The sequence below is a fragment of the Arachis hypogaea genome, chromosome 6 (genome assembly GCF_003086295.3).
Source record: "Arachis hypogaea cultivar Tifrunner chromosome 6, arahy.Tifrunner.gnm2.J5K5, whole genome shotgun sequence".
NCBI classification, from domain to species: domain Eukaryota; kingdom Viridiplantae; phylum Streptophyta; class Magnoliopsida; order Fabales; family Fabaceae; genus Arachis; species Arachis hypogaea.
Window position 1 is genome coordinate 4,379,293 of NC_092041.1, and position 24,684 is coordinate 4,403,976.

General features: G+C 35.2%; 2 protein-coding genes and 1 long non-coding RNA gene across 4 annotated transcripts; 2 read left to right on the forward strand and 1 right to left on the reverse strand.

The window, feature by feature from the left end:
• Nucleotides 1–378: 378 nt before the first annotated feature.
• On the forward strand, nucleotides 379–10,934 carry LOC112695473 (protein HASTY 1). Of its 2 annotated transcripts, XR_003150402.2 has the most exons (24): nucleotides 381–775; nucleotides 1,919–2,020; nucleotides 2,136–2,279; nucleotides 2,381–2,461; nucleotides 2,569–2,638; nucleotides 3,072–3,142; nucleotides 3,222–3,385; nucleotides 3,496–3,567; nucleotides 3,674–3,911; nucleotides 4,246–4,308; nucleotides 4,406–4,675; nucleotides 5,245–5,358; nucleotides 5,492–5,618; nucleotides 5,699–5,868; nucleotides 5,949–6,050; nucleotides 6,199–6,302; nucleotides 6,409–6,703; nucleotides 6,829–7,058; nucleotides 7,316–7,819; nucleotides 7,931–8,222; nucleotides 8,322–8,505; nucleotides 8,594–8,708; nucleotides 9,410–10,036; nucleotides 10,580–10,934. XR_003150402.2 is itself a non-coding variant. In XM_025747820.2 (22 exons), the coding sequence occupies exons 1-22, from the start codon at nucleotides 665–667 to the stop codon at nucleotides 8,671–8,673; spliced, it is 3,588 nt and encodes a 1,195-aa protein (XP_025603605.1). In that variant the 5' UTR covers nucleotides 379–664; the 3' UTR covers nucleotides 8,674–9,056. The 2 variants fall into 2 exon arrangements, 1 of the variants encoding a protein (XP_025603605.1); XM_025747820.2 differs by lacking the exons at nucleotides 9,410–10,036; nucleotides 10,580–10,934 and having other exon boundaries at nucleotides 379–775; nucleotides 8,594–9,056.
• Nucleotides 10,935–13,547: 2,613 nt separating this feature from the next.
• On the forward strand, nucleotides 13,548–14,328 carry LOC112698052 (uncharacterized). The gene is made up of 2 exons (XR_003151365.3): nucleotides 13,548–13,890; nucleotides 13,977–14,328. It is a non-coding gene; the product is annotated as an uncharacterized lncRNA (long non-coding RNA).
• A 4,201-nt stretch (nucleotides 14,329–18,529) lies between these two features.
• LOC112695475 (uncharacterized) lies at nucleotides 18,530–24,552 on the reverse strand. The gene is given in 15 exon segments (XM_025747822.3): nucleotides 18,530–18,994; nucleotides 19,079–19,204; nucleotides 19,429–19,500; nucleotides 19,690–19,772; nucleotides 20,265–20,356; nucleotides 20,837–20,913; nucleotides 20,991–21,233; nucleotides 21,930–22,009; nucleotides 22,256–22,367; nucleotides 22,590–22,852; nucleotides 22,966–23,155; nucleotides 23,399–23,506; nucleotides 23,708–23,874; nucleotides 23,877–24,021; nucleotides 24,111–24,552. Coding segments are annotated over 15 exon segments (2,169 nt in total). The 5' UTR covers nucleotides 24,489–24,552; the 3' UTR covers nucleotides 18,530–18,961.
• Nucleotides 24,553–24,684: the final 132 nt, after the last annotated feature.

Genomic DNA, 24,684 nt, shown 5'->3' on the forward strand with positions numbered 1-24,684 from the left:
TTATATATTTAATTTATATTATTTGTTTATTCTAACTATTATATACAATAATATATTTAAGGTTTTTTGAAAATTTATTTAATTTTACATAATTAAAAAAAATTATGAAATTAAGACTAAGATGAAGTGAAATATAATAAATATACGAGAAGTAAAAATAAAATAAATAATTAAAAATAAAATTAAAAAATAATTTAAAAAAGTAAAAAAAAAGGAAAGACAATACGTATAGTCAATAAATATAATATTAAAAAATTTAGTATAATTAATAAATATAAAAGATAAAATACAAACATTAAAATATATTTTTATTAAAAATAAAAAAACATTACAAAAAAAATTATTAATAAATTAAAAAAGGTATAAACATTTTTAGATGTGTTCTTAGATGAGTTTATACCTTTTTTTTCAACATTTGATGAGGAGTGTAGTAGGGGCATCAGAATTTCCGAATTTCAAGTGGTCACTAAAACCCAACACCCACCTCTCTCCAATTCTCCATCTCCCCACTCACTCGTATAAAACGGAATCCCCCTCTCTTTCTCTGCCTCTTACTGTGATTGACTCACTAAGAAGAGTGTGGCTTTGAGTTTCTCTCAACATTCAACAAAAGCAAAACCAAAAAGAAAAAGGAAGGAAGGAAAGAGTGTGAAGCAAGGAAAGAATGGAAGACACTAACTCCATCGCCAACAATGTCGCCCAAGCTATTGCCACTGCCCTTGATTGGTCCTCCACTCCCGACGCTCGCAAAGCCGCCGTCTCTTTTCTCGATTCTGTAACCCCCCTTTCTCTCTCTCTCTCTCTCTCTTTAGGGCATCGCTGCTCAATTCCATTCTCCTTTCATCATGCCGATCATCATGCATTGCATACATTCACTGTTATGCATAATCTCGCTGTTCCATTTTCCATTGTTCTGCGCTTTGTTTCTGTTAACCACCGTAAAATCTCATGATTATCTCTGTTCATTTCTTTGCTTGTTTGTTTTCATTTTCACTGCAAAGGAATAACCCTAGTCATATATTCTATGCTGCGTTTGTAATTTTGTATACTGTATCAGAAGAGATAGAAATAAATTTGTTTATGAAGATGGAGTCAGAGATAGAAAACAAAACCGACCTTATATATTGATTCATTTGCCTTTGGAAAGCTTGGCAATCGTTCCTTGTAGACAAATCAACATTATGAAGCCCTAGTATATATATAACACACTCCTTAGAAAAACAGTTAGAGATTGTGCGGTGTTTGATTCAAAGGAATGGCACAGGCTCCCAGCTGCAATTATTAATCTATAGTTTGAAATCATCCAGCTTCTCAAGTTTTCTGGCATAAGTTGCTATGTAATTATTGGTTACTGTTGGGTGTATCTCTAAGTTATACTTTCCGTTGCCGATTAAAACAATTCATTAAGCATCAAAATTAAGATTTCAAGTGGCAACTCAAAATACAAATACCAAAAATACAAAAGGGAAATGAATTAAGGAAACCGAGCTTTGGGAAGAAACGAGTGCAGCTAACGCGCATCTAAGGGGAATCATTTTGTTGATTGAAATTAGAGAATGATAGATGGCAGGAATCACATTACTTTTATATATGTCTGTGTTTGATATTTTTGGGATGTAGTAATTGATTGCTTCATTTGATATTCTTTTAGAACAGGTTTATTTTATTTTATTTGCAATTTAAAATACAAATGAAGGATAACCTTAGCCTAATTGATTACAATTTTTTTAGGTAGCTTGTGTCGTCAATAACTTATGTTTCATTGCATTGTTGATGTAAATTTAATTTCTTTCTACCATTCTTGCTGGTACTAGTAGTGCTATTAGCCTATTAGAACTGCTACTTAAGGGTGATTAATATTTGTAATTTGTTATTAGGCATTAACTACCGAATTCTAATCTATTTAACACTTCTTCAGATCAAGGCTGGTGATACTCGGATATTGGCAAACACGTCGTTCCTTTTGGTAAAAAGGAACTGGTCCTCTGAAATCCGTTTACATGCTTTTAAAATGCTGCAGGTTCGAGCTCAAATCCTGTTGCTCCTTCCTTTTCTAGGGGTTTTATCTTGCTTTTTAATAATAATTTTATTTTAGTTGTTACCCTTGTGCTTATAAAACCCATGTATCTTTACAGCATTTGGTGCGATTAAGGTGGGATGAATTAAGCCTCGCAGAGCACAAGAACTTTGCAAATCTCGCCATTGATTTAATGTCTGAGACTGCCGATCCCTGTGAAGATTGGGCTCTTAAAAGCCAGACGGCTGCCCTCGTGGCTGAGGTATTTATCATGATGCTCTTCATGTTCATTTATGTTGCTTGTTACTCTTTCACAGTCGCAATTGGGCATTGCATAATCTATAATTGGTGGCTCTTTTACAGATAATTAGAAGAGAGGGGCTTAATTTATGGAAGGAAATGTTTCCATCATTGGTTTCTCTATCCAGCAAGGGTCCAATACAAGTAATTTTCATGTTACCCCACTTGCAGTATTTTTATTGCCTCACTGCCGGAGTTCATTCTGTTTCAAATGCTTACTTTGCTTCTTACATTTTGTGATTATGTATCAGGCTGAATTAGTTTCAATGATTCTTCGGTGGCTTCCTGAAGATATTACAGTTCATAATGAAGACTTAGAAGGTTAACAATGCCTTCATTTTTCTAACCTAGGGGGTTGTGTGTGTGAAAGAATGTAATACACAGTTTTCTAGTTAAAACTTTGTACAGCCACTCTATCAATTAGGGGTTTTCCCCGTTAATTAATAATTGACTAAACATTATTTTGTATTTGTGAAATTTTTTCCATTTCTCTCACCAACACTCAACCCTCTACCATCCATGTGGGCGAACGACGAAAAAATAAAAGGAGTCAATGATGTGGCCATGTGGGAAGGGGCTGTATATAATGGGGTACATTAAAGTGGTGATTTTGGATCTTGGAGTGTGAGTAAACTAGGTGATGTAAAGGAGAGTATCGCATATACGATCCCAACCCAACACATGTGGTCTTGAGTGACTTCCCTTTCTGTGAAGTGCTAGGTGCCCTTCTTACTTGCAATTTTTATGTACTCAGGTGATCGCCGAAGGCTACTCTTGCGTGGGCTAACTGAATCACTGCCTGAAATTTTGCCACTCCTATACACTGTAAATCTCTTCCCCAAATCTTGTTAGAAGTTGTTGCCAAATGCAAGTATTATTGTTAATGTTGTGAGGCTTCCTGCAGTTACTGGAAACACACTTTGCAGCTGCACTAAATGAAGCTGGTAGAAACCAGATGGAAATTGCCAAACTGCATGCTGCTACTGTAACAGCTACACTAAATGCAATAAATGCATATGCTGAGTGGGCTCCATTGTCCGATCTTGCCGATGCTGGCATCATTAATGGGTAGATATCTTTATTTATAATCAAGCTCAGTGTAATAATAATAATCTTGGTATATAACCTTTTGTGCTTTTTGCTTTTCCTCCCAATTGGTTTCTGCCAACTCTCAACAGATGTGGTTTCCTACTATCTGCTCCTGATTTTCGGCTTCATGCTTGTGAGTTTTTCAAACTTGTCTCCCCAAGGTATGTATTGTTGTTATGTAATAGCTGAAATATTCTAGTTATATTATTCTTTTTTTCATGGTCACTGATCAACAGTATCATGGTTTACCCTAAATTGTCATTGTAGGAAGAGGCCCATCGATGCTTCTGCTTCTAAATTTGACCAAGCTATGATTATTATCTTTCAAATCTTGATGAACATATCTAGAGAGTTTTTGTACAGATCTGGCTCAAATCCAGGATCTATAGATGAGGGTGAATATGAATTTGTGGAGTTTATATGTGAAAATATGGTGTCACTAGGCGCTTCTAACTTGCAAAGTATTGCTGGAGATAGCAGCATACTTCCTCTCTATCTTGAACAGGTAGTTAGTTATTAGTTATAAAATATTGAATTAGATGTTCGGTTGGTTTCTCTTTGACAAATTTGTCATATATTCTTGTTTTTAATCTTAACATCATTCATATATCTGTTTGACTTTAGTTCTTGTGAAACTCGACTGAAAGGATAATTGCATCTTAACAGAATATCCTGACTTTCTAATACATTTACAAAATTTTGTCTAACAAATTTCTTTCCATGTGTTATATTTTTCAAGAGAAAATTTCCCCATATCATTTTACTACTATTTTACTGGAGATGTGCTTAATGTGGATTTTGATTTAACATTCATTTTGTTTCCATGTATTTCTCTCTAGATGCTGGGGTTTTTCCGACATTTCAAGTTTGCCATTCATTTCCAATCTGTGCACTTCTGGCTGGTATGTTGAATTGTTGTACAAAATTGCCTTTCTGGCTTTTTTAGCCAAAGCTGTGTACCAAATATTCATCACTGCTATTTCTTGCCCCAACTTGCAGGTGCTAATGAGGGATTTAATGTCAAAACCAAAAAGTTCCTCGCATTCAGCCATTAGTAGTTCAGGTTCTGGAGATGTTGAAAATGTAAAGAAAAAGATTCTAAGCTTTGTGAATGATGATTTCTGTGGTGCAATTTTGGAAACATCTTTCCCTCACATGCTCAAGAGAGAGAAAATCCTACCTGAGACTGCACTGTCTTTAGGGGTGTTGGAGTTGTGGAGTGATGACTTTGAGGGGAAGGGTGAATTCAGCCAATATCGCTCTAGGCTGGTATGTTTAACATTTGTACATTACGTTAAATAATACAGTCTGCTACAGTATGTTTTTTTTTTTTTTTCATTTTTAAGATATGCTTTATGTTTACCATAAAAATTTCAATTAGTGATTGTATTTGTTATATTCCTATGTTGCTGAATCTGGATGTATATATGGAAGTTCCACTAGCAACTTATTACTTTGAAAGTTCCCATTGACTTTATGTGAATCTCCGGGAAACTTTTTTATTCAGCATAGATTCAAGGAATTCTCACTTTGCGAGTTTCTAGTATAGAATACTTGTGGTCTATTGATATTCCTTGAAGCTTAAATGTTACTGTTTTTAGTTTTCCTTTTACAAAACTATTTTTTTGTTTTGTTTTTTAGTTTTGCATATGTACAGGAAACTTGTAAGTTTAGTTTCAGTGAACTCAAATTTTCCTTTATTGTTATTTCAATTTTACTTTATTTTCTGCTGTTATAGTTCTTTTTCTACCCATCGTTTTTTTTTCATATATATAGAACTTCAAGTCAGCTTAACCTTTTCAATAAAAATTTTGACCCCTGATTGGTTCTCAAAACAGTTGGAGTTGATTAGGTTCGTTTCCTCTTGCAAACCCTTGGTGGCAGCTGCTAAAGTTTCCGAAAAAATTGATGCAATCATCAAGAGTCTCTTGGTTTCACCAACTCAAACTCAGGTTTAAAGACATTCTATTTGGATTTTGAATGGACTGTAATATTGTTTAACATTTTATAATTTCTAATTGTCTTCTCAACTTCATTTCATGCTTGTGTAACTGACCATCAAGAATTGTGCTTTTCTCACTTTAGGACTTAGCATTGATGGAAAGCATGCAGTTGATTTTAGAGAATATTGTGAGTACAGTTTTTGATGAAGCCAATGATTTTGCCAAGGCAAATGCTGAAATGCAGTTTGCATTACGAAGAACATTTGATGGTTAGTTAATTCTTATTTATGCTGTTTTTAGGTATGTGTAGTTGGACCGCCTTAATATCTTTGGTTGCTATGTCTTGAAGGTTTACTTCAGCAATTTCTTTCGTTGAAATGGACGGAACCTGCACTTGTGGAAGTACTTGGTCACTATTTGGATGCAATGGGCCCTTTCTTGAAGTATTCCTCAGATGCAGTTGGCAGTGTTATCAATAAACTTTTTGAACTTCTCACATCCCTTCCCATTGCAGTCAAGGTTCCCTCTATAACCCCTTTTCTTTATTTCCAACTACTGGGAAACTCTGGAGAGTTTAATATTGTATATTCTCATGTTAGGATACTTCGACTTCTAGTGCACGGCGTGCAAGGTTGCAGATTTGTACATCATTTATTCGGATAGCCAAAACAGCTGATAAAAGTATCCTGCCTCATATGAAGGTGTATTCTTTAAACATCAGTTGTTCAACAATTCAAGTAGCTGGTCTTGTGGACAATTCATATAATCTTAAGTTGAAAGTTCTCTGATGTCCAGAGCATAGTTTGGGAGATCTAGTGTGTTTATTTACTCTTGCAATGTTATATGCAGGGCATTGCCAATACCATTGGATGTTTGCAAAGGGAAGGTTGTTTGCTTCGAGGAGAGCATAATCTTCTAGGTGAAGCTTTTCTTGTGATGGCTTCTGTTGCTGGGTAATGATTGTATATAACAGATAATTCTGTCAATATTCCTTCATTTTGGTGTATACTCAGTTAAGATATCTAATTAACCTTTTCTTGTTATTCCTTAACTGCACAGGATTCAACAGCAGCAAGAAGTTTTAGCATGGTTATTGGAACCTTTGAGCCAAGAGTGGACACATTCGGAATGGCAGGATAAGTATTTATCTGAACCATATGGCCTGGTTTACTTGTTCTCAGAAGCACAAGTTATGTGGTCAAGTTTCCACAGTGTGACATTCTTTGAGAAGGCACTTAAGAGGAGTGGAATCAAGAAAGCTAATTGGAATCCTGAAAACAGCTCAACACCGGATTCAACTCCTATAAATCCAATAGCTCCCCATGTATCATGGATGCTGACTCCTCTGTTGAAAGTATGCATTCTTCCCTTAAGAGGCTTGCCGTACTGTGTTTCCTCTATATTCTTCTGTAAAAGGTTCAATATCTTGCATGTTCACTAAGTACTTTGTATTAAGTGGTTTTTGTTCTTATTTCCCAGCTACTTCGCACTATACATTCCCTTTGGTCTCCATCTGTACGTCAAACTTTACCTGGAGAGATCCAAGCTGCAATGATCATGAGTGATGTTGAAAGGTTCACTCTTCTTGGAGAAGGGAACCCCAAGGTTCCAAAGGGTTCATTGGCTAATGTTGACAAGAGTAAGGAAGGATATGCTGAACCTAATGAATCAGATATACGAAATTGGCTAAAAGGAATCAGAGACAGTGGGTAAGCACACATATACATATTTACAAGAAAGGAAAAAAAACCTTTCTTTTCATTACAATTCATAATTTATGAGGAAAGACTTCAATGGTATTCCCCCTTCATTGTGTTGTTTTTGCAATAAGTGTCTAAAAAGACCAAAAGATAAAAATTTCCTGGTGAATAGAAGAAAGTTCTGTATCTGAGAGACTATGACGTCTTTATTATTGTATATATACTTTTTCATTTTAACAATTGATCCTTGGGTTATACATGGACAGATATAATGTATTGGGCTTGTCCACAACAATTGGGGATTCCTTTTTCAAAACTTTGGATGTGCATTCTGTTGCGTTTGCACTAATGGAGAACATACAGTCGATGGAGTTCAGGCATATAAGGCAGCTTGTTCATTCCGTTTTGATACCTTTGGTTAAGCATTGCCCTTTGAATATGTGGGAGACTTGGCTAGAAAAGCTTCTGCACCCATTATTTGTCCATGCTCAGCAGGCGCTCAGCTGTTCATGGTCATGTCTTCTACAAGACGGTAGAGCAAAGGTTCCAGATGTTATTGAAATTGTTAGTGGATCAGACCTAAAAGTGGAGGTCATGGAGGAAAAGCTTCTGAGAGATCTCACACGAGAGATATGTTCACTTCTCTCTGCAATTGCTTCTCCTCCCCTTAATCCTGGAATCCCTTCTTTGGAACAGTCTGGGCACGTTAGTCGATTAGACACGTCTTCACTGAAAAGCTTGGACACATTTGCATCAAGCTCTATGGTTGGGTATGCTTTCTGCTTGTCATGTAATGTGTTTCATTTATGGAAGTTCTTTTGTATTTAGTAACTTAAGATTGAGATTCTATATTCTTTTCCTTACAATTTCTTGTGCGACAGTTTCCTTCTGAAGCATGGTTTGGCTCTTCCAACACTACGTATGTGTTTAGAGGCTTTTACATGGACGGATGGTGAAGCTGTGACAAAGATTTCTTCTTATTGCTCTGTGTTGGTATCTCTTTCAATTGTAACAAATCATTCAGAACTAGTGGAATTTGTCTCCAGAGATCTCTTTTCTTCAATTATTCAAGGCTTAGCCCTTGAATCAAATGCAATAATTAGTGCTGATCTAATTGGCCTTTGCCGTGAAATATTTGTGTATCTTTGTGATAGACACCCGGCTCCCCGGCAGGTAAGTTGATTTTCCAATGCTGCATTTGGTATACCCTTGCAGAGTATTTGACCCCGGAAAATTGCTATCGAGTAATGTTTCTTTCAAACTCGTTTTTAGGTTTTAATGTCTCTGCCCTCTATTACCCCTCACGACTTGCTTGCTTTCGAGGAATCTCTAACAAAAACATTGAGTCCAAAGGAGCAAAAGCAGCACATGAAAAGCTTGCTTATCTTAGCAACTGGTAACAAATTGAAAGCACTTGCAGCTCAGAAAAGTGTGAACATCATTACAAACGTTTCAAGTAAGCAATGGCTTTTTGTGCATTAGTTTTTCAATCCTGTTTTGTTGGTATTATGTTTTTTTTTACATCTGGTACTTCTGCTTTTCAGCAAGACCACGCAGCTCAGGCAATGCTTCTGAATCCAGAGTTGATGATGGAGAACCTTTGGGATTGGCTGCCATAATGTAAAATATTCCGAGCTCAAGGAAGGTTTTGTGTACAGGGTGAGCTAATCATAATATTTTGGGTTTTTTTCTTATTTACTGCTAACAAGGGGTGACAGGAACATTTTCGCACCTGCAACCTTAGAAAGTGGGAACTGAGTGGAAGTAGTAGATTTTATGCGCTTCCTCTCTTGTTATAGCAAACACAACACATGAATCAGATATGTTATCGGAAAATCTTTTATATTTTTGTATTATTTGGTTTTAGTCAGCATACATAACTGAAGCACAGTGGGGGTCATTGCAGCATGCCTTTTATTCTTTGGCATGCAGAGTCTTGTTAAATGTTAATAACTTAACATCAATTTGTCATATCTATCAAACAAAAAAAATATCAATTTGCCATAACTCAGTTTGGCTGTATTTTATGATCCTTTTGTTCCCTTTTTTTTTTTACTTTTTTTATATATAATCTTTTCCCCCTTTACCCCATTTTTGAAGCAAAATTACAATAAATACTTGTTGCCGGTTGCAACATGAAAAATGTAAAATAATAATTAGGATAATTTACGCTAATAAAATGAATGGAGTTTAAAATTATGTAGATGTCCTAAATTAAAATTGGTTACATGTTTTGTCTTGAATATTTTTATATAAACCAAAATTATGAAATGACCACCTAATATCATAATTTGGGCTTATATTATTTAATATTTAAATGTATATTCATTTAAAGTATTTATATTTATCATTTCTTTCAGGCATGATCGTGAAGAAATGAAACCCGTCATTAGGGAGTGTCCTATTTTCTGATATTGGGGAGGGAAACATAGCCAATATGATAATGCATATAATTTCATATAGTGCAACAATTTACTTTTTGTTTAAATCATTCAAAGCCAAACTTTTCGAAATATCAAAAATTGTAATTATTGTTGAGTAATAACCTTCAACTTAAGTATATGATAAACAAGATGGGGAGGGAGAAGCTGGTTTGAATTTTGAAAGTAAGGTAGAACTGAAGTTGAATATTAGGTGCGGGAACAAGTAGATAAATAGGTGCTTCGAGGCTAAGCTAACTAATTTAGTGTTCTATAAAAATCCCAAAGGAATCCTCTTGGTTTCATACATCTTTTCATAGACTTTTCTTCTTTTTGTTGGTGTTGATCGTTTCAGAGTCTTGATTCTTGAAGGCTCTCAAAATCAAAGCCTTGCCCTTTTTCTTAGGTTCAGAGTCTTGCATTTTATTTGATTTAAGACAAATTCCCGCATAGAAATATGGGGCCAGGCGGTCCAGGCCCAGGAGGCCCAGGTCCTCCTGGTTGGGGTCCACCAGGCCCTCCAGGCCCAGGACTCTTCGGTGGCTTTTGCGATATTATTGGTTCTTGGTAAGTATGATTTGGACCTTTTTTGAGTTTCGAAAATGTAAATTATATGCGAGAAGCAATGCATTATTTAAAACAAAAATATGTTATATGCATTACATTTATGTACATTTTTTTATATATTTTATACTTTTGATATTAAAAGTGATTAATAAAAAGAAGATAAAACGACTCTTTTATAGTACAAAAAAGGTATATAAAGAATGCGTATAAAAAAAGTGGTGTAAAAACATCATTTTTCTTATTTAAATAAAATGCAGTGAACTAACTTAAGTTAATCGAGTATTAGTTTATTTATCTGTTTAAATAAGTATAGAAGTTTGAATTCTATCTTATGTATGTAGCAACCAATTGTCCGATAATGAAAAGTAGTGATAAGAACTTTCACAAATTAAGAATCATAAGTTGACATTAAATGTTTATATAGAGATGATGTAGCTAAAAGAAAATTCTCTGCTTTATAACTAGTGAAGTTAATTTGCTTCTATCGTTATGTCATTTTGAATTTTGTGATTCCATTTGATGATGGATATTGGATATGGACAGCCTGAGCTGTTTGTGCTGCTGCTGGTTGTTTCAAGATTGCTTTGGGGGTCCATTTGGCCCACCTGGGCCTGCTGGGCCTCCCGGTCCACCCGGCCCTCCATGAGCTTCCCAGGTTCAAGACGCCGCCGCCTTCTTTTCGTTACCAGAAACGATCTTGAAATGTTCTTGTATTAGATTGAGTTTGCTCTCCCTGGGTCTCAACGGAGGAAGAACAAGAATAATTATTATTTAGCTTGTGTTATGTTATGTAATAACTAATTTCGGTTGTGCCATATTATACGAATGCATATTCACTTGATATTGTATTATGTTACACAGACATTTGAATAAATAAATCTGATTATATATTTAATTATTTATTGTGCCATAAGCTACAAACGAATCACCTTCATTTGCCTTGGTGTTCGTGTCAAATTGCAATTATAACACTGCCAGGGGAAGTGGGGACTGTCGCATTTGTTATTACAATAAATTTCATCTGTTCGATTTTAATATGAGGTCCTCGTATTAAACCTTTAGAAAAAAAAAAAAACTACAATTTCAATTCATAGATGTTCAAAATGCTCATCGAATTATTTATAAAAGAACAAAATTAATTTTGTACACATTAAAAATAAGTTTCGTCTTGATAAAAATATTTAACCGTTAAAATTTGAGTTAACTCTATTAAAAATAACCTAAATTTTCTATATAATCCTACTACTCTACTAAATAATGAGTAAACATTCAATCCGGTTCTTATTCATTTTTATGAAAGACAAAGTGATTTCTGTCTAAAAAAAAGGACACTTCGACCTTCAACCTTTTTATTTTGGGATAATACGGTTTTTCTATTAAAAAATTTGTTAAATAATAACAAAAATTAGTTTTGTGGAGATTTTATTTGTATTTTGTAGGAGTCTTAAATCTCTACAAAATTTTTTTTAACAATATAACTAATTATTACCACTACTATCACTAGCTTCTTCATTTTTATTATTATCATTCCTACCTCTATTATTTTTATTACTTTATCATTATCATTATCTCCTGTACCGTCATCATCACTAATACCAATATTATCAACATTAAAATTTTTTTCTTTCATTTCTTATTTGATATTTTTTTTAAGATATTTGTACTATAATTACTTTTTTTTACGACATCATTTTCATTAATAGTTTTTTTTCACTTAATCACTATTAATGAAGGAATTTTTAAAAACAAATTGATTAATAGTTTGTGAAGGTTTAAAACCCCCACAAAATACAAATAAAACCCCCCACAAGACTAACTTTTGTTATTATTTAACGAATTTTTTAATAGAAAGACCGTATTGTCCCAAAATAAAAAGGTTGATGATCGAATATTAAACTGCTCAGCTCGGCCATTTTAACTACTATGTCGTCAATGTAGACTTCTACCAACCTACTTATGTGGTTCTTGAAAACCTTATTCATCAATCTTTGGTAGGTTACTCCCGAATTTTTCAAGCTAAACGGCATAACTTTATAACAGTACGCGGGCGTTATGAACACCATCTTCTCCTCGTCAAGTTAATGCATTGGAATCTAGTTGTATTTCGAGTAAGTGTCTATGAAACTTAAAAACTTGTACCTTAGCATCCATTAAAGTATCAATGTTGAAAAGGGAAAATGAGTCTTTTAGACATGTTTTATTAAAGTTCGAGAAATCCACACACATTCTCTATTTTCATTTTTCTTTTTCACAAGAATCACATTCAATAGCCATGTAGAATAGTCATGTTCTCTGATAAAATCGACTTTCAACAAGTTAGTTATTTGCTTTTTTTTTGTTGGTGGATTGAACAACCCCAATCCTAGGTACTTCAATAGATTGGACAACCTTCAATCTTAGGTACACAACACACCCACACACTCCTCACATATTTTATCATATTTTTTCTCAATTGCATTCTCTAGAATTTGAATCCTAGACTTTTGAAGTAAGAAAGGAGAAATATGCCATTAGAGCCAAAACTTATTGGCAGTTAGTTATTTGCTTGACTACTTCGTTTGCCCTTTTTGACCTTTCTCCTCTTCTATGCAACAGAATGTACCTCCGGTCTAATGCCCAGACAGTGAGATATGAAGCAGCTCTATGAAAATTTCATGCAAGAATCGATAAGAATTGATCAAGATATTATTATAGAAGCTCTATGAAATATTAAATTGTGACTAGCTTTCATATGAAAAAATTTTTAAGTTCAATATGACAACTCATAAACAAGTTTGACAAGTCAAAGATAAAAGCAAGATGAATTTAACTTTTGCAAATTACCTTGTCACTTGGTCATTAAAATATTAGTTTATTAACAATTCATGTCTATATAAAGAAAGATATGTATATTATTGTTCTACAAGTGAAATTTATGAAAAATATAGTTAGATTGAGACTTTTCATTTTCTCTCTATTACAAGAATATAATAGAGAGTAAATAACTAAATATACATTATTAATAATTTTGTTTTTGTTCTTAGTATATTATTAGGGTATTTCAGACATATAAAACATTCAATTCAAAATTATACTAATGTTCTAAACTAAATTGGATTATATGTATGTCATTATAATTCTATGTAGTATTAATTTGATTTATATTGTGTATATATCAATAGTAAATCGAATAAATTTGATTTGATTTATTATTGTACAACACATATATAGTAAATCGAATTAGTTTAATTCGATTTACTACTAATACAGATTATTAACAATATAAAAATACTCTGCATCAATTAAATTCAAATTATATAGAGTCAAACGAGATATGCATGTAACAAAATTTAATTTAGGATATTTGTGTAAATTTTTTTCTCATTCAATTTATCTATGTAAATTACCCATATTATTATTTTACTGTTGAGAGAAAATTATATATATATTATTGTATTGTTGTTGAGTGTCTTTGCAGTGATCTTAGGAAGATTATTTGTGGGTTTAAACTAACGGTTGTCGAGTTGTGTAGTTTGAAGGGAAGAAAGAATAATGGTAGTTGATTAATATATAGCTAATGAAGGTTAGCGAATGGTAGTTGGTGTGTTGATGAGAGTATAGAAACAACGCCATCTTTCAGTCACTAGTCACTCCTGCAAGAAACTTAATCACCCAATCTCTCTCTGCCTCTTATAATACTCTGTTATACATTCACGCTACAAGCTAAGTAACGACATTATATTCAACACAGGAATTGAGAAAGTAAAGAACGGAAAGAAAAGGAGAGGAAATATGCCACCACCTTGGGGACCACCGGGAGGGCCTCCTGCTGGCGGCGGTTTCTGCAATTGTATATGTAGCCTTCTATCCTCTTGGTCAGTATCTATCTATCTATCTATCTATCTATGTGATTCAGAATGTGAACTCTTTAATTGAAATTGTTGTATGTATTTGATGGCAGCTTATACTTACTGTGCTGCTGCTGTCTCTTGGAGAGTTGTTGTGGACCAATGTTTGGTGGACCTCCAGGACCCCCTCACTTCTGATGAACCATATAAAATGGTTGTTCCAAACCAAAGAGTGAAATAAAACAAGCATCATCACCAACTGAAAATGGCTTCGTTTGCTTGCTCTTTTGTTTGTTGGATTGGTATATATATTAGGGAAGGGAGTGCCAATCATAAAACATTAAAATGCCACTTTCCGCATACTTGCAATGTGTCATTTGTATCCTCCTGAAGAGTGTAGTTTAAGTATTTAATATTTTAATTAATGTTTATTATGCAACCATATATGTTAAGGTTGATTTTACATAGTAGTGTAGAACTGCCTATCTCATGGGTTCAGTGTGCAGTAAAGCTGCTTGCATTATGCCATAAAAAAGGGGTGCTAAGATTTCGAACCAGAAAAGAAAATCATGATTCTACTGACGTATAAAAAGACATATATTTAATTATAAGAAGATAATCAATGTTGTATTTAATTGAGATTCATTGTGAATATAAAATAACAAATTACAATTAATAACAGGGTTAAGTATATTTTTAAACTCCGCCTATGTTACACTTGCAGTACATAGCCGGTCTCAAACCCGGATAAAGGAGGAGGGTTGTGTTAGGTCTTCGACAACCAACATAAAAATATAGTCGAATCCGCATGACATGAATCAAAGACATTATTGTGCTAAAATTAGGTCGTTTTCCGGAAGCAACGCACTGTATGGCTCGAGTACGGTATCAAATGAGCAAGAGCCGTTGCATCGGTGACCGGATGTAGTGTTAAATGAGCAAGGGTTCTCGCGTTTTCGTGAACGGACGAGGGTAAATAAGCTAGTTCACAAAGTAAAAGGTAAAGGTCGGAGTGAAAGAAGGTTGAGATTTGGGACATGGAACATAAGTACTCTAACAAGAAAGTCCATGGAGGTGGTGGACACCATGACAAGGAGGAAGATTAACATTATGTGCCTACAAGAAACAAAATAGGTTGGTGCGAAGGCTAGGAAGTTGAATTCTTCTAGTTTCAAACTTTGGTATACAGGTGAAGAATATGAATGGGGTTGGAATTATTGTGGATAAGCGGTGGAAGAAGGACGTAGTGGATGTCAAGAGGGTGGGAGATCGGATCATCTCTATCAAACTTGTGGTGGAGAGAGGTGCTTTTCATGTGATTAGCGCCTATGCACCGCAAGTGGGTTCGAACGAACAAGACAAGATAAGGTTTTGGGAGGATCCAAAGAGTTTGGTTCAAGACATACCTCTGAGAGATAAGATTTTCTTAAGAGGAGATTTAAATGACCATGTTGGGAGAGAAGTGATTGGGTATGAGAGTATTCACGGAGGCCATGGTTTCGGGGTGATCAATGTTGATGGTAAAACTATTCTGGACTTTTCTTCAACTTTTGATTTCTTATCGCAAATACATGTTTTAAAAAGAGAGACGAACATCTTATAACCTATAAGAGTGGCATGACAAGCTCTCAAATCGACTTCTTCTTGTTGAGGAGAGTCGACCGAAAATTTTGCATTAATTGTAAAATTATCCCGGGAGAGAGTTTGACAACAAAACATATGGTGCTCGTCATGGATTTTTGCATTGAACAAAAGTTGAGGAAAAGACATTATACGAAGAACCCAAAGATGAGGTGGTGGCGGATGAAAGGTGAGGAACAAAGAAATTTCCTAAGACGGGTAGGAGAAGAGACAAAGTGGGATGGGAATGGAAGCGCGGAAGAGATGTGGAGGGAGATGACAGAAGTTATTAAAAAAACAGTAAAAGAAAGCTTTGGTGAATTTAAAGGAATATGACCAAGAGACAAGGAGTCTTGGTGGTAGAATGCGAGTGTACAAGAAAAGATAAAGATAAAAAGGAAGTGCTTTAAAGAGTGATTTTTATGCCGCAACGCAGATAACTGAGAAAAATATAAGGCAGCTCAGAAAGAGATAAAAGTGGCTGTAAATGAAACAAGAACAAGAGCATATGAGGGTCTCTGCCAGTTTTCGGACACGAAAGAAAGAGAAAAAGGCATATATAGAATCGCAAAGAGCTGTGAAAGAAGAACGAGAGATTTGGATCAGGTTAAGTGCATAAAGGATAAGGATGGAGAGGTGTTGGCTCAAGAGGAGAAGATTAATTAAAGGTGAAAGAGCTACTTCTACGAGTTATTTAATGAGAGACAGAAGACTCTTCCGAGTCTTGGTCGGTTATGCACAAGGGAAGAAGATAAAAACTTTGACTACTATCGAAGGATTCGAGACTTCGAGGTAAAAGATGCTCTAAAGCAGATGAAAAATGGCAGGGCAGTAGGACTTGATAATATCTCGATTGAGGTTTGGAAGGGCCATGGAGAAAAAGGTATCAACTGATTAACCAAACTTTTTAATGAGATTTGAAGGTCAAAGAAGATGCCTGATGAGTGGAAAAAGATCACCTTGGTACCTATCTACAAGAATAAAGGGGATATACAAAGCTACGAAAACTATTGAGGGATCAAGCTAATGAGTCATACCATGAAGTTATGGGAAAGGGTGATAGAACAGAAGTTGAGAAAAGAGACACAAGTAACAGAGAACTAATTTGGATTTATGTCATGCAGATCTACCACTGAAGCGATATATCTATTAAAAAGGATGATGGAGAGGTATCGTAGTAATAAAAGGGATCTACATATGATGTTTATTGATTTGGAAAAAGCGTATGATAAGATGTCAAGGGAGGTTTTATGGAAGGTTTTAGAAAAGAGGAGAGTAAGGATCGCATATATTCGTGCGATTAAAGACATGTATGATGGGGCACAACTAGTGTGAAGACTCAAGGTGGTGAGACAGAGAAATTTTCTATTGGTATAGGATTACACCAGAGATCATCCTTAAGTCCATACCTTTTCATATTAGTCTTGTAAGTACTCACAGAGCACATCCAAGAACCTGTGCCATGGTGCATGCTTTTTGCCGATGATATCGTTCTTATGGGAGAGTCATGGGAAGACTTAAATAAGAAGTTAGACTTATGGATAGAAGCTCTAGAGGTGTATGGTCTGCGCATAAGTCGTAGCAAGACGAAATATATGGAATGTAAGTTCAGTTTGAGAAGGGAAAACCCTAATATAGATGTGAAGATTGGAGAAAACATCCTACGAAAAGTTAAAAGTTTTAAGTATCTTGGGTGCATCATACAGGATAATGGAGAAATTGAACAGGATGTAAATCATAGGATCCAAGCAGGTTGGTCAAAATGGCGGAGTGCATCTGGTTTTATATGCGACAAAAAAGTGCCTTTAAAACTTAAAGGTAAATTCTATCGCACCACTATAAGACCGACTATGCTTTATGGTACGGAGTGTTGGGCGGTCAAAGGAGAGCACGAACATAAGTTGAGTGTGACAGAGATGAAGATGTTGAGATGGATGAGTGGTCATACGCGATTGGATAAAACAAGGAACGAAGATATAAGGGAGAGAGTTGGAGTAGCACCCATTGTGAAAAAGATGGTTGAATTGCGTCTCAGGTGGTTTGGACATGTGAGAAGAAGACTGATAAAACACCCAGTTATGAGGGTGGATGAGATGGAAGATAGACAAGAGACGAAAGGCTGAGAAAGACGAAGACCATTTATGAGGTGATCAAACGAGATCTACATATAAACGGTTTCTCTGTAGATATAATACATAATAGAGCACAATGATGTCGTTTGATTCATGTAGCCGACTCCACCTAATAGGACAAGGTTTTGTTATTGTTGTTGTTAAGTATACTTTTACTGAATTATACAATTAGATACATGCACAGAGCGTATTCAAATTAAATTTCAAGATAATTATTAGCATTATTATTGCTGTTGTTGAACTAAAATTCTTCTATTAAGAGATATTTTCAAGTCATTTTTTTTTACCCATAACTATATAGAATAAACTCAATTAATATTCAGCTCAAACACATCTAAAATTGGCAACCAAGAAATTTTAAGAAATAAAAACAAAACCATAAACAAAAACTGGTTCCAAAACTGAATGCTCCCTTAATACATTCAGAGAAAACACCCAAAATGCCAGACAAAAACAGAAAACACAAGACAAAACCAAATTGCGCTAGGTTTCGAAATAAACTCACATATTAACATTCAACATAAGCAAACCCAAAAAATAAATAAATAAATAAAAACTGAAACCTCTCTTATTAACATTCAGCTAAAATACACCCAAAATTGGCAACCAAGAAGAAACCTCTTTTTTTTTTTTTAATTAAAGAAAACCCTGAAACCTCCCTCATTAACATTCAGCTAAAACACCCAAAATTGGCAACCAAAAGTTAAAAAAAAAAAGAAATAAAAATTCCAAAACTGAAAGCTCATGTACTATCATTGAGCTTAAAAACACCCAAACTTGAACTAGACTTCGAAATAAACTCTGTAATAACATTCAGGTCAAATACCCAAAATTGAATTATCCTACATTCAACACGAAAATTAAAGTACATGATAAACTACACGAATCTATTGTATTTGTCTAAGATGACTAGAGAAGGAAAATATGCAGAACAATTTATTTGCGTTTTGCAATTACTATTTTACATTTCAATCTTGATTATATCATTTTAACAAAGATTTCAATATCAAATAGCCTTACTAATAACAATACTATAGATAACTCGTGTCTTTCAAAATCCTAGTCCAACAGTGATCAGGCTACCATCCCCCTTCTTTTCTTTAAGAACAAGGTCTCAAAATTCCAATTTGAGAATTTCATTAACATGTGTGGACAAAATTGACATTAGTAATCACAGAATCCAACAACACACTTGAGACTTGAGGAGTTACATTCTTCTGAAGCATTTGAACTTCATTAGATTAAAACCCTCAAGATCATATACGCCGAAAACGTGTCACAAAATAAAAACCTGGCATTATCATATACGGAGCATCTTTAGCCACACGAAATCCTTCCTATACTTTCTATTCATCTTCTTCTTCAGCCACTTTTAGCCACTGCACATAAGATATTGATTCATCTCATCAGGATGGTAAAAAGATAAACAGGTATCATGATTCGTGACCTAGTTTTAAACTCACTTGGATCAAATCTTGAGCCTTGTTAACAAATACTTTATCTGCCTCATCTGCATCTCTCTTCTCATCTTCCCAACTTAAAATAGCATCTTCTTCAATAATATCCTCTTTATACATGTAGTGCAAAATCTGAAAACATTTTATGAATCCATTTCATAACAATATAGTAGGGTCCGAAGAGATAACAAATCTAGCGTGAAAAATATGAATCCATTTCATAACATTGTTACCTCAAGGCTTTAGACAGAATGTACAGTGCATAACTATGTAATATAGTTCTATGCATATTTATGATGAGTATACTGACAGATGAAAACACATCAATAAGTCTAACTCATGAGAGAGCAGCATACCTTGGTGAATAATGGGGCAAACTCCTTAGCAGATTCTAAACAAATTTCTTCAAATTTCAGTATGATCTCAATCTAGAGTTAAATAATAAAAACAAATTAATAGAGGGCAGAACATGAAGAACTGGGAATCAAATTTGGCAGCATGTGCTAAATGGCTGTATTCTTATTGAAACTGACAAAAGCATAACGCAATGCATATCCATTAATCACAACAAATGAGCATGAATCACTACACAGATGTGAAAGTAATGAGAGAGGCACCTGCTCATCTATGTCTGTCAAATAGGATGTAAGAGCCTTTTTCCATTTTGATAGAACAGCCTTAACATTCTGCATCAAGCCATCTGGGGAAATTCATAAATCAAACAAGTAAACAGTAAGCAACCTTTGAGAATAATACAAAACGGAGTCCTAAAAGTAAAATTAGTCAAGCCAGACATGCACCATCTAGCATTATCCCACTAGGAGGAGTCAACTCTGGATCAACCAATACTGTTGGGCTTGGGTGGTGGGGATTCAATAAAAAGAATATCTTTTCTTAATTATTCCACCTAGTATTTTCTTAGTTCTCCTAAGTCTTTCAATTGCCCTGCCTTACATTTGATTCGCTATTCAAACTGAAGAATCCAGTTGATTCATTATATCCCATCATTCTGCAGATTTTGTATCTGGTATCTCTAAGCAGGGCAAGATAACAGGTTTTCCAAGCCAGTTTACATCCTTAAACTAAACTCCGGAAATATTTTGACCTAACAGGAATGCAACAACTTGCCAAAAAGAAAAAGGAAAAGTCTAAAAGGATCAGGTAGATGTAGAAAGAAGGAAGGAAGGCTCACCAAGTGAACTATGGGGAGTGTCTACCGCATACTTCATCATAGCATAAAACACAGCTCCCGCACAATCAGCAGTCAGCTTATTGCATGACAACCTGCCACAGAGAAAGGCAGTGTTTGTATAAGTTGATGCCCATAAAACAATTAATGCATATATTGCAAACATTAGTGGTCAAAAAATAAAATAAATAAAAATCATAAAGATCCAATTGGTAAAAAGTCTAAATATATTCCATGAAGATATCATGTCCTGTAGACAAAAATAGAGTGCCAATTATTTGACATATATAATTGGCACTCTGTTTTCATGCATATCAGCTAATGATCAACTTTGGCCAAGAAAAATACAACAAAACGAATACTTAAATTTGAGAGACCGACAGATTAAAATATCAAGAGGCTGTAAAAGAGGAAAGCAGGGGGAAGTTACTTATGAACAAGAGACTAGGCAGAAGGAAACAAAAAAGTCATACAATGAAAGCAAAAGAAACATGCAAAACTAACTCCAAAGCATAGGTCTCCTACAATCTACATTAAACTTTGAACAATATACATAACCACAATTATATGCATACTTCAAAGAGTTAACTTCTAAGATCAAGTGGTCTTCTTGTATGTTTTCATTCACAGCCCTGAGGAATGTCGCTTCAACCTGCAATTAATAAAGTAAATGGAAAACTTTAAAATCTGAATCTACAACATGCATCTGAAGAAGTTTCAAGTTTGTACCTCTCTCTCAAAGAAATCATCCCTGGAGTCTTCATTATCTTCATCTGAGTCATTAGAATCGGGTATCAGCTCTCCAGAAGGTGGGAGAATACTGCCATCATGAGTTAACTCCAGATCATCTTCCATGGTTTTCATTGCCTCAGAAATTTTATCTGCAGGAATAGGTGCCACTGAATGCCTCCACTCTTCTTCCTGGCTTCCTTCACATTTTTGCCAAATGTAACCAACCCCACCCATACCTAGCTGATCAATAAAAAGAACGTGTAATGAGACAATGAATTCCATGTCCTATAAAACATTATATCAAACAACCTTGGTATCTAAAAAGACTTGCAAAATAATAATAATAATAATTTTATGTGGAAATCTAATATTTTGGAAGTGTATGAAACAAAATGTATACTTTGTTTCTGCCAGATATACAGCAAAAGTTGCTTCATTTCTTCCCACATGCAAACTTATGGAACATTTGAACAAGGAACTCAAATTGTGTGAACTAGGCAAGATAGAAATAATTTACAATAATGTGGCAGCCTGACATTTTCATTGACTTTCATTATGTGAGAGATAAGATAATATATAGAAAATTTCAACAGATAGATGGTCCTCAGTACAATTTATATATGACCAGCTTGGAGCATATGATTTATAGGCTCCAGCATAAGTGGGATTGTAGAATATTACTAGGTATCTTTAATTTGCCTTTTATGATTTGGTTTAGTAATCACCTGTTTAGTGTGTAGCATAACATATAGATTTGATATTACTCATACTTAAGTGGTCTTTTATTCACATTATTTCATGTGTATAATTAATCCAGCAGAGAGCTATACTAGCATGCAATTCAGCCACATTGAGTTATTCTATCAAGCATTATTGCATCTGGCACAACAGCAAAGAATGTATTAGTCATAAATTGCAAAGCCTTCTGAAACCAACCTCTGAAACAGAGCTAATACGTGCCTCTGGTACTTCAGATGCATCCTCTTCATCCGACTTATCCACTTTGCTTGTGATGACTGTACCAGAAATTGGCAATTGAAAGGTTTAAAATGTGCATTTAACTTATTAAAGCTTTCAGAAGATTGGCAATTGAAAGGTTTAAGATGCGCATTTAATTTATGAAAGCATTTCATAATAATAAGAATAGTTAGTTTATTAAGGCAGACATCATAATCATAATCAGATTGACGGCCAAACAGTGACAGTAGGACCCATGATAAAACATGTCAAATAAAAGTGTTTTATGAAAATTTAAGCAATACCACTAGTACTGTCAGCATATTCAAGCTCCTCATCACTGTCTTCCTCAACAGGCTGTTGTAATAGTGATACATATGAATAAGGAGGGACAACAAACTCTGGCCCAACTACAACCTGGAAGCATAAAATTCCTGATCGGATCAGATCTGTATACATAATAAATAAAAGATAAAAAATAAAGTCCTAGTCTTTCAATCTTGAAATGAGTGACAGACAAATCACATACTATTGTGTTTGAGCACAACCAGTGTTGAAACATGCCCAAACATATGACAAACATGAAAGACAGAATTCAGGCAACTGAAGAAATGGTACAGATACTGCAACCATACAAACCTTGAATGACAAAATAACACCAGGTTCCAGAACAGCTCCTGACTTCAAAGTCACCTCATTACAAACAATAGCATGGTTAAGTTTACAGCCATCTTCTATGGTAACATGGTCCCATATGTAGCAACCTTTAATCTGAACGTTTGATCCAATTTTACATCCTTTTCCAATAACGGAATCCGAAATTATAGTGTTATTCCCAATTTTGGTGCCAAATCCTAGAACAGTGAAGGGACCAATAACAGCGGTTTGTGATTGTGATATTTCTGAAAACGGAGAAACAAATTCATCAAAATAAATACTAAATAGAGTGCAACAGCAATATTATCAGGTATGCATGAAATTCTTCACCAGCAGACACAGAAACTTTGATTCATACCTGAAGCACGATACATTCCCTGTCGTTCAAGTTTAGTAGCTGTGTTGCCATAATTCATAACATCTGGCACCATTGGATACGTCCATCTATGGATTATATCCCTGCTAACAGTGTCATAGCTCCGGAAATTATCAATCCGTGAAGCATAGTTTGAGTGGATTTCATGCACGAAAATTTTGTACCCCATTATCTGAAAGCAATACACAGTTAATTTTGAGGCAAGGAATGCATCCGTTATAGAATGCAAAAAACAAGAGACTATGTGTCCATCAAACATATCAACTTTGAGGGAAGATAAGTGATGGAATTTGGTTGTTCTCTTACAATAAGAAAGAAATTCATGGGGAAAAGCTTTTATCTTTCCACTAAGGACTTAAAGAAAAACTTCATAAATAATAGCACGACTCAATTTAGCACACAGCAGAGAAATTACATCATCAACAAGCAATCCCTTCACAAAATGACGCCGCAGATGTTGGTAATCAAAATTGTCTGTAAACAGGCTAAGGACTTCAGGCGAGCAGATGTCAATGTAACAATCCTACAGAAAATATATCACTGAGAAATATAACCAAACAAGGTAATAATAAATCAAACATCAGTAACAACAGTAGATAATTAATTAATGAATTAATTGAGAGACTCCTTAACTACAGCTAATTCGGTAGCGAAAATTCGTTTCACACACTTCGATAGGCATAATCACCAGTAATCCAATTCCTTCAGAAAGTATGTAATTCACCTGCTTGTCATGGTGCAAGGTGAGGGAAGGGTTATCAGCAAGAAATGACTTGTCAAGATGCATAATCCCTTTGGAAAGGTCAGTCCTCTCCTCATAATACAAAAGCTGCTTGGTATCCGGATTAATGGCCATGAAAAGCTCATCGGTACCAAGCCGAGACTGATGAATAGCGGGGTTAGTTTTGAGCGTTTGATAACCATTGTCATGACGGCATTACTATCCTTCTTCTTCCTTTCTTTGTGCTCTGCAAGTGCCTGAGTAAGCGACATGTTGCTCACAGTATCACCACTGATGAGGACAAAGTCTCCATGAATCTTACAAAGTATCCAAAAAAAAGTGCACTGGTCACTACAAGAACAATAACAAATGGATAGCAAGGAAGGGCAAAAACGTAAATGGATACCACGTTACGCTCGTAGATTAGGCGGAGGGCGTCACCGGCGCTGACGGAATTGTGCGATTCAATGGTGGTTACGGAGAAATTAGGCTGAGAGAGCCAACCGGATTTGTCCAAATAGTCGATGACTTGCTTGGAATGGGCGCAGCAGAAAACGAAAACGTCTTCGACGCCGGCAGATTCGAGCCAGGTCAAGGTGTAATTGATCATCGGAACATTGACAAGAGGCAAGAGGACCTTCGGGCATTCGAGGGTGATAGGTCTGAACTTGGTGTTGAAGCTATCAGCTAAGAGGATGGCCTGCAACGGAACACGAACCAGTTCGTCGGAATCCTCTGTGACGGAAACCCTGCCTCCGCCGCCGCTCTTCTTCGGCGCACCCATCCTCTTAAGATTCTTCCGACTAGTTGAGCGAGTGTCCAAGTCTATGGAGTATGGAGAAAAAGAATTGAATATGTCACAGACACACTGAAGGAGTTGGATTGGGCTTTTTTGGACTCACTTTGGGTAGGCCCACATAGTTCTCGGAGCCCAATAGTGTTTTTTACGGAACATTTTTTCTTTGACCGGAGGACTTTTT